The 15,093-nt window shown below is 41.2% G+C and overlaps 1 protein-coding gene across 2 annotated transcripts in view; it reads right to left on the reverse strand.

The window, feature by feature from the left end:
* The window catches only part of tprb (translocated promoter region b, nuclear basket protein), a 107,674-nt gene extending 93,216 nt beyond the window's left edge, over positions 1-14,458 (reverse strand). For both annotated transcript variants that reach the window (XM_078218317.1, XM_078218316.1), the window contains exons 1-6: positions 14,275-14,458; positions 10,140-10,244; positions 9,834-9,907; positions 4,011-4,107; positions 3,012-3,115; positions 289-453 (exon numbers count right to left, since the gene is read on the reverse strand). In XM_078218317.1, coding sequence (XP_078074443.1) covers positions 289-453; positions 3,012-3,115; positions 4,011-4,107; positions 9,834-9,907; positions 10,140-10,244; positions 14,275-14,428 — 699 coding nt within the window. In that variant the 5' untranslated portion in view covers positions 14,429-14,458. The remainder of the gene's footprint in view (positions 1-288; positions 454-3,011; positions 3,116-4,010; positions 4,108-9,833; positions 9,908-10,139; positions 10,245-14,274) is intronic.
* Between the last annotated feature and the right edge of the window lie 635 nt (positions 14,459-15,093).

The raw sequence follows: 15,093 nt of genomic DNA on the forward strand, positions 1-15,093 counted from the left end.
CTTTTTTGAAGTCAGTTTTAAACCAAGAACATTTCAGGTTGACACAAGATCCTATGATAACTTGCTCTTGGGAAAAGTGTTTTGTCTTGCCCACAAACTTCCAACCCTCAACCAACACCAACCAAATTAGATAAAATGGCCATTCACCTCAGTCTTGTGGGATTTTGACAAACCCAAATATTTCCATTTTCTTTAAGTAAGCGCACATTTTTAAAGAGCAAACACTTCAGAAAGCCCCAAGAACATAAGACAATATGAAAGCCAGGACAAGATATTAAGATAAATTACTTCATCTTTTTTGTTCTCCAGATTGCATCGGAGTTCAAGGATTTCATTGCTTTTTTCACGACGAAGTTCCAGTAGCTCATCAGTCTTAGTTTTTAACTCAGCATTCAACCAACTGTTCTGATTAATCAGTAATTCTTTCTCTTGTTCAAGCCTTTTTTCACGATACTGCAAGGAAAGCACAGTTTAGCAACCAATCATTTGGAATATCTGACAGAAATACATTGATAAAAATTTCTCCACCAAAGTGGGTGTGACAATACTGTGTCTTTGAGAAATGTATTTGGGTCTTTGTGCAGAATCTATTTTAGCAGTTTGTTTTATTAACACCAGTGCTGCTGGGTCTGTATCCGGCAGCCCTGAATTGCTACTGCAGTAGATAATTACTCCCAATTGCTGCAATGTTTGTTTTAAATCGGGACTAATGCTGTTTTTCTTTTGTTTTCCCCTGGGGTTTTGCAGAGTAGAAGCGGATACGGTTTATTGACAGAAAAACCAGGTAACTGGGTGGAGCTAGGCTTACACAGAAATCATGCTTAAGTACTGCTTAAGAGTTTTGAGAGAGTAGTGCCTCTTTTTCTTTATGGGTTTGGAGACTGGAAACTGCCAGGAACTAAGTCTCTATCACAGATTCTGCTGTTTGGGGGGTGGTTATATGACAGAAGACAGGTGTCTGTCTGGATTTCTGTCCAGAGGTGTTAAAAGGATCTAAGTCTAGTATCCACATGAGCATATCAGTTTTTGATGCTAACTGGTTCTGAAGTAGTGATTTATTTCTATGGGATACTGCTTAGATTGGAATTATAGAGATAGCTAGCTGTTAAGAATTATAAGTACTTAAATTGGCAATTTAAGAACACAATACAACAAAAATAAGGTTGGTTTTGATAAAAGCTTCCAAGTGGGTCAATTAAATCATACCTGCAGCAGAAAACCGAAAGCTCATCCCAACACCAAAATCATAAAAAGTTAGGGTCTAGGCCAACTTCAAAATACATATGGCCTGGTCCCTAACATGGGTGACAAATGTTTTGATATTTTGGATAATGTGACTAAGTATACATCACTAGATTTGGTATATTTCATGTGTTTGTCATATTTAACATACAAGTTTTACTGAATGTAAATCCTTCTATGTCTTGAAATAAATCCAAGATTTGGAAAATTTATTCAGTCATGAGCCACAGAAGTTATTTCACAGGAGATTTGACTATTTACAACCAAAACATTTGCTTAATTGTTACAAGTATCTGGACCCTTTTTTAAAAATAGAAAATATAGTAATACCTAATGATCGTGTATACACTAAGAAAATTTCAATGAATGAAAAGCAAAAATACTTTTAGGAAACCATCCAAATGCACATGGAAATTTGTCATCCATCCAAAGGAAGCCTTCCATTACCCAATCCTTAATGTTTACTCTAGCCGAACCAATTACAAAGATCTAACACAATAAAGACAAAGTTTTCCACTGCCTTCTCTGCCAATATCAGATGCTGCCCATCAAGTTGCCAATCCAACCATAGCATGACTTGAAGACAATTTGTTAAATTGAGTGGGCAACAAAATAAAATAACCCCACACATGCTTTTAGCTTTGCAGAGGGAGAACTTTGTCACCAAGTTTCAGCTCATTCAAATAATTTGTAAAGTGGTTCTTACAGAAACCTTTCACTAGAAATGGAAGAATGAAAACCTCCTCTATTCCAACGCCTCTAAATAACTTGTACACCTGCCCTCCCAAGAGATCATTTCAGTCAGAAACAGCCATTGTTGGCACAACCGTCAGGTTCTCAGCATCCTGAAGACCCCACAAATTCTAATACCCCTCCCTGCAACATGACACACAAAAAAAGTTCCCAAACCTTATCCAAATGCAGAGCTTGGCAAAGTAATTACAAATCAGGCAAATCCCTCCAAGGGCTAAAATTACACTCCTCCATTATTTTTATTTCGTCTAAGAGTCAATGCCATTATTGTCAGATGAAGCACATTTTGCACTTCGCAGCCTAAGATAACTCTCAATCTACAAAACTTCAAGAGCACAGGCTCAATGCACTCAGCTCATCATAGAAAACAGTGCAATGAATGAACCTTTGTTATACTACGTCAAGGTAAGTATATCCTTTAAATATGGAGATCAAAATGCCCCACACTACTCCAGGTGTGGGCTCACCAAAGCTCTGTTGAATTGTAGCAGGAATTATTTCTATAATCCAGTTCCCTTGCAATAAAAGCCAAAATGCTATTTACTTTCCGAACTACTTGCTGTATCAGCATGCTAACTTTATGTTCCTTATATGTGTACACCCAAATACCACTGAACATCGACAAGTTTCACAACCTTTGAAAAATAAATTTTTCAAAGGGTGTAAAGTGCCTAATCAGAAGATGTGCTGCTCCTCCAATTTGTGTTTATTTAGCTACTGGTTTTTATATATCTCCGAAATATTTTACAATCTGCCTTTATATTCACTGTTAGTTTACTCAACTAACCAGTGCTTAGCAAAGGCAGCCCAATCTAAAATACAATTCTGACTGCAGATCCAATGCCGTGACTTAATAAATCATGCAAGACAATGACAAATAGAAGAAAGATGTGATTTTATACCTTGACTTCAAAATTAAAAGTTAGATATTTCTAAAAATCCAAAAACTGACTCATTAAAAATTAATTTGAAGGTTGAATCAAGCTTATACTCAGCAACTGAGGAAATGTACTCACCTTAATGGAGACTTCTGATACCTGAAGCTCATCAAGTTTTAACTGGAGATCTATCTTGGTTGAATTTGCTTCCACAAGCTTATCATTTAGTCGTTTCAAATCCTCTGAAGAAACAAATATTTAAGTTCGCAGATCACAAGATTTCTCTGCCCCGTCCAGAAAATCCTTTTACTTTAGCAAAAACATGCACATTTCCAACTAGGTTCCATCTCCCTTCATTTTGACTGGAATGACAAGACATGACTGAATATTATCCCTGTCACTAACTCAGAAGCAAGAGCAGGGCCAAAGATAGACATGAACATTCAGATCCACACCTGCATTAGTGCAATATTGTGTTAAATCATAATTTAACTCTGTTAAATAGTGGCAATTCTTTCACAATTGGATTAGCACATAGTTCCCAAGTAAAACTGCTATGCTCTAATAATTTGGATATGGTTTGGCTGACATGAATGTTCACTGCTGACCTATCAACATGGATTTATGCATTAATTTAAAAAAGTAATTGTACTAGATAATCCATGTCCCAATGTTAACATCCTTTACATTGACATCAAACTAAAAGGGGGCATTAAATCAATTTTGAAAATTGCAATTTATATTTCTTGCAACCAGACAAGTTTGGTTTGTTTCTTGATGATGAAAATTGCTCAAATTTTATACTGTTTTAGCCAGTAATCCAATTTTATTTCAAACATTCCAACTCGCTAATGCACATTAGGGAAAAAGTAGTCTTCGGAAGATTTGTACTGAAGGAGCTATTATATAAAACTTCCATTTTCCTCCTGAAAGTGAAGGGGATTCTAGCTTCCTCTAAGTACACAAGTTTCAGGTAGGAAAAATGTTTAAAATTAGTGAGATTAATAATTAAACTGAAACTTGTAAATGCAGTTATGCTTTTCATAAAAATTTAACATCGATATATTAAAGCCACAAATATATATGAGATCCTCGCAAAAATATTTGTCCTTTGTCAAAAAGGTAAACAAAACTTACCATTTAAGTGTTCAACTTCCTGTGACCGACGCTCAAGTGTTCTCACCAATTCTCGCTTTTCATTATCCAACTCGTCTTTTGTGCGTGAAAGTTGGTTCTGTTTTTAAATTGGAGATGAAAGTAGTCAGCATTGCTTTTCCCCCCTCTACCTTTTCTAAATCTAACATTCTGGCTGTTACAATTGACCAAAAGTTGAACTGGATCAATTTTACAAATACTGTGCCCACAAGAACAGGTCAGAAGTTTGGAATTCTGTGGCAGTTAACACCGTCCTGACTCCTTTGCATCTGTCCACCAACTACAGGGCACAAGTATGGTGTAATATTTCCCACTTAGCTGTACGAGTGCAGATACAACAACACTCCCATCCAGGAAAAATTTGCCTGCTTAACCAACAATGGCAAGATGCATACCATGTTAGTGGCACAGTGGTTAGCACTACTGCCTCACAGCATCATGGACCCAGGTTCGATTCCCGGCTTGGATCACTGTCATTGTGATGTCTGCATGTTCTCCCCGTGTCTGCGTGGGTTTCCTCTGGGTGCTCTGGTTTCCTCCCACAGTCCGAAAGACATGCTGGTTGGGCGCATTGGCCATAGTAAACTCTCCCTCGGTGTACCCGAACAGACGTCAGCGTGTGGCGACTAGGGGGTTTTCACAGTAGCTTCATTGCAGTGTAAACCTAAGCCTACTTGTGCCATTAATTAATAAACCCAAACCTTATCTACCAGATGCAGTGCAGCAACTCACCAAGGCTCTGCCATTGGCAGCATCATCCAAATCCCTGACTTCAACCATCCAGATGGATATGGGCAGCAAATGTACGGGAACACCCACCACCTGCAACTTCCCCTCCAAGCCACACACCATCTTGACTTGGAATATATTGCCATTCTTTCACTGTTGCTGGGTCAATGTCCTGCAGCTCCCTAACAGCACTGTGGGTGTACCTACACCATTTAAGACTAGCAGCAGCTCAAGGAGATAGGTTCCCACCATGTTCAAGCACGATTAGAGTTAGCAACAAATACTGAACTTGCCAATCATCCCATGAAAGAATATAGACATTGCAACATTTAATTCTCAGTCCCGATTTTCTGCAGCCATGCTTCAGTACTATTCATTATATCCAGTTCCTCTCAATACACGATTGCCTCCAGCTCCATTTTATTACAGATGGTTTAACAATTTTGATGATTTCCTCATGTTTTATCTTGGACTCATAACTATTTGTCCCTGGCCACAAACGTACCCCGTTCTTTAATTCTTGTCATGTTTTGTTTACATTTTGGCTGCTTATGTTTCTTCTAGATCTCATATCTTTCGACCAATTTAAAACCTTTGTCACTCCATTACCTTTTCCACAAGGACACAGGTCCCATTGTAGTTCAGGTAGAGGGTTGGGGTAAGCTTAGGGCAGCTCCTTCATGCCCAAATACTGGTACAAGTGTCCTATAAAATACAACCTTCTTTCCCAACTACCCTTCAGCCATTTTTACATGTAGCTCCAGATTTTGGAATGCACCATGTGGAGAGAGTTCATCATGGCTTTCTGCTGAAAAAGATCTGCAAGACTAAAGGGGAAAAGCAAGGCAGTGGAATCTGCTGAGTTGCTGTTGCACTGACATGGGCCAAATGGCCCTTCCGCACTGTAACCATTCTATGATAAAATACATTCACTTCAGCCATGTGAACAGCACACAGTTTCTCCAACATGGGACCTAGCTAAAGACAAATCCTTCTTGTTCTCCCAACAATATATTCTTCTTTCAAGGCTACAAAATATTGTTCTCAAGCATTGATAGGGCATTCTTTACATCCAAGCCGAGACAGCAAGTTTGCAAGTCCATGAGTCCACCAAAACTGAAACCACTTCAGTTCTTATATATTCAATCCCCCAAAGACTTAGAAAGAAATCCTACAGTGCAGAAGGAGGCCGTTCGGCCCATCGAGTCTGCACTGACCACAATCCCACCCAGGCCCTACCCCCATATCCCTACATATTTACCCGCTAATCCCTCTAACCTACGCATCTCAGGGGCAATTTATAGCCTGGCCAATCAACCTAACCTGCACATCTTTGGACTGTGGGAGGAAACCGGAGCACCCGGAGGAAACCCACGCAGGCACAAGGAGAATGTGCAAACTCCACACTTAAGACAGTGATTATTGGTAGCAGGACCATCGGCTTGTTCTGCTACTTAGTCAGAACGAACCCACTTAGCTGACAAAGGAGCAGCGCTCCGAAAGCTAGTGGCTTTTACTACCAAATAAACCTGTTGGACTTTAACCTGGTGTTGTGAGACTTCTTATTTAGTCAGAACAGGACTGATTGCAATGCCTCATATCAAACTGAGACCAGTTAATGCAAGTCTACCGTTAAACCTTCTTAGTATTTTTGTTCAGTATCACAGACCACATATTTCAGAGGGTACCGTGGATTTACTGGTTTTTAAATTCATTCATAGCACATGGGCATCGTTGGATGGTCAGCATTTATTGCCCATCACTAGTTGACCTTGAGGTGGTAAGCTGCGTTCTTGAAACGCTGCAATCCACATGCTGTGGGTTGACCCACTGTGCTGTTGGAGAGGGAATTCCGATATATTTCCAAGTCAGGATGGTGAGCGGCTTGGAGAGGAGCTTGCAGGTGGTGTTACCATGTATCTGCTGTCCTTGTCCTTCTAGATGAAAGTGCTCGTGGGTTTGGAAGGTGTTGTCGAAAGTATCTTTGCTGAATTTCTGTAGTGCATCTTGCAGATATTGCTAACTGAGCATCAGTGGACGTGATACCAATCATGAATATTACTTTGCTGTATGGTGTCAAGCTTGAGTGTTGTTGAAGCTGCACCCGTTTAGGCAAGTGGTGAGTATTCCATCCCACTCCTGACTTGTGCTTTGTAGATGGTGGCCAGGCTTTGGCGGAGTCAGGTGGTATTTGTTGCTTGCCACAGTATTCCTCGTCTCTGACCTGCTCTTGTAGCCACTGCGTTTATGTGGCGAGTCCAGTTAAGTTTCTAGTCAATGGTAACCCCAAGGATGTTGACAGTGGGGAATTCAGTGATGGTAATGACATTGAATGTCATGAAGCTGGAGTCTCTCTTATTGGCAATATTCATTGCCTGGCATTTGTGTGGCACAAATGTTACTTACCACTTGTCAGCCCAAGCCTAGATATTGTCGCATTTGAACATGGACTGCTTCAATAGGAGTTGCAAACAGTAGTGAACACCTGATCAACATCCCCACTTCTGACCTCATGACAGAGGGAAGGTTATTGAAGCAGCTGATCACATTTGGGCCTAGGACACTGTCTGGAGGGATACCTGAAGAGATATCCAGGAACTGAGATGACTGCCCCCCCCCCCCCCCATCTTCCTATGTGCCAGGTACAACTCTAATCAGCAGAGTGTTTGTCCATGATCCCCACTGATTCCAATTTTGCTAAGGTTCCTTGATGCCACACTTGGCTCATTGGAGCCTTGACGTCTAGGGTTTTCACTCTCAGCTCACCTCCATCGTCCACGTTTGAACAGAGGCTGTAATGAGATCAGGAGCTGAGTGACCCTGGTGAAACCCAAACTGGGCATCACTGAACAGGTGCTGCTTGATAGCACCATTGATGACCCTTCCATCACTTTACCGATTACCAAGAATAGACTGATGGGGCGTTAAATGGCTGGGTTGGATTGGTCCTGCTTTGTGTACAGGAGCTACCTAGGCAATTTTCCACATTGTCGGGTAGACGTCAGTGTACTAACTGTACCGGAAGTGCTTGGCTAGTGGAGCGGCAAGTCCTGGATTACAAGTCTTTTGTACTATTAATGCTGGGATGTTATCATGGCCCATTGCCTCCAACCATTTCTTGATACCACGTGGAGTGAATCAATTAGCTGAAGATTAGCATCTGAGATGCTGGGGACCACTGGAGGTGGCAGACATGGAACATTCCACTTGGCACCTCTGGCTGAAGATGTGTGAATACTTCAGTCTTGTCTTTTGCACCAATGTGCTGGGCTCCTCCATTTCCAAAGAAGGGGATATTTGTGGAGCTCCTCCAGTGAGTTGTTTAATTGTCCACCACCATTCACGACTGCAGAGCTTGGGTCTGATCCTTAGACTGAGCTAAGTGGTCACACAACCTATCACTTGCTGTTTGGCATGCAAGTAGTCTTGTTTGGTAGCTTCATCAGGTTGACAGTGCATATTTAGGTATGCCTGGTGCTGCTCCTGGTATATCCTCTCCATTGAACCAGGGTTGATCACCTGGCTTGATGGTAATAATTGGGTGAGGGGTGTGCCAGGTCATGAGGTTACAGATTGTGCTGGAGTCGTTCTGCTGCTGTTGATGGCCCACAGTGCCTCATGTATGCCCAGTCTTTAGTTGCTAGATTTATTCAAAGTCTGCCCCATTTAGTGCAGTGATAGCGCCATACAACACAATGGACGTTATTCTCAATGTGAAGACAGGGTTTCATCTCCCTAAGGACTGTACAGTGGTCACTCTTATCGATATTGTCATGGACAGATGCACCGGCAGATTGGCAGGTTTTTCCCTCTTATTGGTTCCATCACCACCCAGTCTTGTAGTTATAACCATTAGAAGCTGGCCAGTTCAATGGTGCAGCTGCCAAGCAACTCTTGGTGGTGAACACTCAAATCCCCCACCCAGAGTACATTTTGCACCCATGCCACCATCAGTGCTTCCTCCAAGTGTTGTTCAACATGAAGGAATAATAATTCAGCTGCCGAAGGAGGACGGTATGTGGTAATCAGTAAGAGGTTTTCTCGCCTATGTTCAACCTGAACCATGAGACTTCATGGAGACCGGAGTCAATGATGAGCACTCCCAACTGTATACCACCGTACCTTCACCTCTGCTAGGTTTGCCCTGCTGGTGGGACAGGACAAATCCAGGGATGGTAATCGTGGTGTTGGGGGACATTATCTGTAAGGTATGATTCATGAGAAAGACTATATCAGGCTGGACTAGTCTGAGACACAGCACTCTCAATTTTGGCATTAGCCCTCAGATGTTACGAAGGAAGACTTTGCATGGTCGACAGGGCTGTTTGTTTTGCCGGTGTCTTTTCCGGTGCCAGGTCGATGCGAGGTGTTCCGCCCAGTTTCATTCATTTTTGTTGACTTTGTAGTGATTGATACAACTGGTTTGCTAGGCCATTTCAGAGGGCAGTTGAGTCAACCACATTGCTGTGAGTCTGGAGTCACACGTAGGCCAGACCAGGTAAGGATGGCAGCTTTCCTTCCCTAAAAGGAAATTAGTGAACCAGATGGGTTTTCTGACAATTGACCATGATTTCATGGTCATCAGTAGACTCTCAAAAACAAGAATCAAAGTTCTTGAAAAGTATAGGTCCACTATTACTAGACACGCTGTCTTTTTATTACAAGTAGATGCACAAACATTCTTCACTGCAATTTTTTGGAGAGTGTAAAACATATCCTGCTATTGGTTTGAAGAAATAAATTCTTCAATAGTTTCTGTAACATGAACATTTTTTTGTGAAATACAAACCCAACTGCAGTCAAAACTAGCCAGCCCCATCTGGAATTGTACAATAACAAAAACTACAAGAAAATTGGAGCTCAGATTAACTTTTTGAAACATGAACAGCAAATTGCCTGTAAATACATTACTGCCTTAATTCAGAGCTTGTTTTCAAAAAGTTTAATGAGGAAATGATTTTGAAACCATCTTCACTATGTACCTCATTCAAACAAAGCACTATCCAAAGCATTAAGAATAGTTAAAAAGGTAAATTCCAGAAGAAGGGGAAGATAGTTCTTGTACATATTGCATACCTCAACACTGGTCAGTTTTTCCTTCGCAGATCTTAGTTCCTCATTTTTTGCCTTAATTTCCTTCAATTGTTCATCTATAGTAGAGAATAAAAGTGTGATCATGAAGGGGTCTTTAAATAATGGCAAGAAAAAATTCGACATCTCTTGCTCAGTTAAGTGGCAATTAACTTGATAACACTCACTTCAAAACCTTGCCACAAACTTACAACATGATACTGTACTTGTTCACCACACTTTTGGCATAAATTAATCTCCAGAAGACTTAGGTTGTCAATTTACAAACTTAATATATGCAATAATACTTACTCAGTGCAGAAAGTTCCTCACGCAGCCTTTGACATTCTCGCATCTCTGACACTAATTTTTCTTGTCCCTGGGCAAGTCGTTTTTCCACTTCAAAGTACTGTTGCTCTGAAATATTAAAAACATAACTGTACTTTTTCTGCAACTGTTGAGGTCTATAGTCAACATATGTTTTACCAGTTAACAGGTTATGGTTCGAACAAGTGATTTGGTGAGGTGAAAGAATGTTGTATTTTTTCATTACATGTGACATTTACCACCCATGTACCATATTTTTCGATGGAAAATTCCAAGCAATAAAAATAACCTTTAAGGAAATCCAAGCAATGAAACGCAACAAATCATGTCCTAAAACACGATCTAGTACAAATAAAAGTTCATAGCTGAAAACTATTAAAAGACATCTCGTAAAGTAACTTTGATCAAGTCTAATTCTGATGCAGACGAGTGAAAAGAAATTCAAACATACAAAATAAAGACAGCAAGCAAAACAAATTAGATTCCAGCAGCAATTATTTTCATTTTTTAAAAACTGAACCCTCACAGTTATGTTCAAGTTTTAAAATAAAATATAAAAGTAATTGCTGCTGGATTCTAATTAATGTTGCTTGCTTTCTTTTTTTTGTAAGCTGCTGAATACTGTTTCAGGATATCCGAGTACCTCAGGCACTTCAGAGGTCAGCTAACAATCAAGTATAATGGTATATTTGGAATCACATTCATGAGATTGAATAAGCATGGCATACTGCTTTGCCTAACATGGACACTAGCCAGTTGAGTTTACAATGATCCAACAGCCCACTTCTCTAAATCAGATTTTTATTTAGATTTATGTTTTTAAATCTAGATTTAAATTCATAAATCCTAAATGATGGTACTTGAATATTCATTATGAATCCAGTATCTAACAACTGCACTAACATCCATTGGCTCTTCTTTTGGGTAAAGTATTTGACAATGTATGATCCAGGATTGCAGAGAGCACGCATAACACCAAGTCATTATGTGCTGCATCTGCAAATAATAATTTTGCAAGCAATTGCAGTAGCTGTAACAGCCAATTTATGAACAGTAATCCACCAAACACCAACAAGATCATTCAGCTGTTCATTTATTTTGATGCTGTTAGTCCAATGAACACTGGCCTGACACACAGCACTTCCCACTGTTCAAAAATGTGCCACTGGAGCCATAATATAATCACTCTAGCAGGCAAATATTTATGAAAAAAAATGAAAGAAATATTTTGTTCATAGCCATATAACACTACCTCACTTCAGTTGTGATGCATCAACCTCAATTATTTGCTCATATCTGGTAAGGGTGCTTGAATTTTTAACAGGCTCACCTGAGTCGGACAGTTGATCCGAATTTATACTTGTAAAGGTTGGGAATAAATATCAGAATACATTAACATTTTGATTTTGAATCAAATTAACATTTTTGCATTTGATCTGGATATATATTTCATGTTGCATAGATTTCTAAAATGGTATTGTGTTATTGAAAGAACTCTTAATAGGCCTAATGACTACACCATTAACCACTGTTTGAAACAATTCAAATTTGCATTTATATTCTATGGTGTCAAGCCAAGAAATGCAAAATGAATCTCAATCTGTTTAAATCATTACTTTTGTCAATAATAATCAAGCTATTTATACACAGTCCTGTCCACTCATTCTATTCCACTGAAATATGACGAATGCTTGCACACAAATGTGAAATAAATGAACCAGGGAAAGTGGAAAGGATAACATGTTAATCTATTTTGTAGATTAGACTGTATAAAAAACAAATTTCTTATATTGTAGAGAGGGGACAGTGTGCCATCTCCAACTCTAGTCACAATATGGATATTAGCTGGCTAAAAACTGCCCAAATCCATTTAAAACTTTGCTTAGCAACCCAAACATCAGGAGGCAGATAACCATCTTAACCAACATTGTTGTCAACTTCCGAACCAAGATTCTGCGTTTCAATTTACATTCTCAGGAAGTGCAAGAACATTAGATCAAAAGAGAAAATAGTGTGAAAGTTCACCCAACAGTTCCACCCCCTATAAATCTACCCCTGCTGCCTGAGGTATGTGGCAGTTGCCCTGAAAGGGGGCAGGGGGGCTGGAAGGAGAGCTGGAATGGAAAGTGGAAAAATTGAGGTGAATGGGATGAAATAAAATAAATGGAAATGGGGTGGAGAAGAGAGTTCATCCTCTGAAGTTGTTGGACTCAATGTTCAGTCCAGAAGGCTGTAAAGTGCCCAATCAGAAGATGAGGTGCTGTTCCTCCAGTTTACGTTGGGGTTCACTAGATCATTGAACTATCCTTCCTCAATCGTGATGTTCCACCCACTGTGGTGACAGGGCTCTCAACCACGTCTAACCCACCCCTGGGTCCACTGCTCCCACCCTCCTCCCTCCCAGAACCAGGATAGGATGCCCCATTGTCCTCACTTTTCACCCCACCAGTCTCAGCATTCCAAGGATCATCCTCCGTCATTTCTGCCAACTCCAGCATGACGCCACTACTCAACACATCTTCCCCTCAGCTCCGTCAACATTTCACAGGGACCATTCTCTCCAGGACACCCTGGTCCATTTCTTTATCACACCTGACAGCACAACCCCTGCTCACAGCACCTTCCCATACAATTGTAGAAGGTGTAACATCTGCCCCTTTATCTCATCCTTGTTCACCAGGTCCTAAAGACCCGTTTCAGGGGAAGCAGTGCTTCATATGCATCTCTTTTAACCTGGTCTATTGCATTTGCTGCTCCCAATGAGGTCTACTCTACATCGGAGACACCAAACGTAGACTGGGTGATCACTTTGCTAAACACCTTCGGTCCGTTCACAAGCAGGACCCTAATCTTCCTGTCGCTTGCCACATCTACACACTTCCCTGCTCTCCTGTCCACGTCCGTCCTTGGCCTTTTGCAATATTCTAGCGAACCCCAAAACAAACTGGAGGAAACAAATTGGGTACTTTACAGCTTTCTCGATTCAATATTGAGTTCAACAACTTCAGAGCATGAACTCCCTCCTCCATCCCATTGGTTTTATTTTATCCTACTCACCTCCATTTTTCCACTCCAGCTTCTTTTTGCCCCCCCCCCCCAACCCCCACACCCCACCACTTTCTGTTCTGCCATTCTCATATTCTGATCATTTAATGGACACTTTTAGCACCCTCTCAGCCTTCTGCATCCTCATTTACATTCCTTTTGTCCCAATCCAACTCCCACCTTCATTAGTATAAATCTCCACTGATTCTCCATGCTCTCAGCTCTGACAAAGGGTCATCTATACTCAAAACGTTGACTCAAAAAAAAAAATTGGCTCTGTTCTCTACCCACAGATGCTGTCAGACCTGCTCAGATCTTGCAGCATTTTGTGTTTTTGAATGAAGTAGCAAAGCTCAGGGAGAGAGAATCCCCACACATGAGGTACATGATATCAAAGGTAGAGCAGTGTGACAACATAGTAAAATAAAAGATGGATTCAGGAAGCAAGTGCTGTGGAGCTTGCACAGAAAAGGTGGCGCCAGAGCAAGGTGACATCTCACAAGCTGTTCCCAACAATTCCATCTTTTACTCCCATTCTATGCTCTTAAAATTAAACTCTTCTAATCAAACACTTCCATCATATATTAAGCTGATTTTTCTCTCCACCTTATCTGTACCTGCAACACTACATTCTGCACCCTATCTTTCCTTCTCTATGTACGTTATGAAAAGTATGTTTTGTTTGGATAGCACACAAGAAAGATTTTTTCACTGTATTCCAATACGTGACAATAATAAATCAATTTCTTTTAAAAATCGCCATGGAAAAAAACAATTTTTAAATTGTGGGTTAGGGAGCCGAGATCGACCGACAAAAGCATGAGTGGATGCACATTTTAGCTAAGATAATACAGTCCTGAGAAAACCTGAAGGAATTCGTAATGGAAACTAAAAAGGAAGCTTTAAAACGAAGTAACACTGCTTCAAAATCCTGAGGTCAACCCTTATAAATAACAAGGTCCAAAAGTCTCAGTGCAAGGTGAAGCGAAACAAATACTCCGTATCATCCTCATGCCAAGGAGCGGCCTAACTCCCGCTGGCTTTCTTGCCAAGCCTGGATGTATCCATCACTCACCACTGTCAATTTTAAAACGCTCATATTTGGCTTTAAGGGTAGTTAGATCCGCCTCTTTATCGGTGATGAGCTTCTCGAGTTTGGAGACAGTAATTTTGGGGAGCTTGGCAAGTTCAGCACGATCGAGCAATTGCTGCAACACAGCCGCCGCCATGTTACCGTCTGCGCCCTGCAACCTCCCCCCCCGCCCGGACACCGAACAAGGCGCTTATGTGACGTAAGTATAAGACAGGCCGCGCACGGCCCTCTGGGAGCTATAGTCCCCAATGTGGAGGAGATGCCGGCGTTGGACTGGGGTAAACGCAGTAAGCAGCCTCACAACACCAGGTTAAAGTCCCAACAGGTTTATTGGGTAGCAAAAGCCACTAGTTTTCGGAGCGCTCGCTGCTCCTTCGAAAGCTAGTGGCTTTTGGTCCCCCAATGAACCTGTTGGGACTTTAATCTGGTGTTGTGAGACTTCTTACTGGGCTATCGTCCCGCGCAGCCGCACTTCTCCCCGGCTGTCCTCGGACAGGAACAACAAATCCCGGCAGGCACCGCGGGGCCGCCATTGTGACGCACTCCCTCCTCTCGCCGAGGCTGCAATCAGAGTGGGAAGAACGCGCGGGAAAACTCAAAAGACCCGGAAAAAGGAGTCAGGAAAATGTAAACAAAAACAGGAAGGAGCAATCATCCCCGGCCAGATCTTCCTGCCCAGTATCCAATTGCATGTCAATATTATTCGATTTGCAACCCCCGCAGGCCAAGAACCCGGAAGGCCGTATCTCGCCTATCCAGATGAGAGTTTAACAAACACACAAAAGAAGCCCTTCAGTCACC

Source organism: Mustelus asterias, chromosome 8 (genome assembly GCF_964213995.1).
Source record: "Mustelus asterias chromosome 8, sMusAst1.hap1.1, whole genome shotgun sequence".
In the NCBI taxonomy this organism is placed as follows: domain Eukaryota; kingdom Metazoa; phylum Chordata; class Chondrichthyes; order Carcharhiniformes; family Triakidae; genus Mustelus; species Mustelus asterias.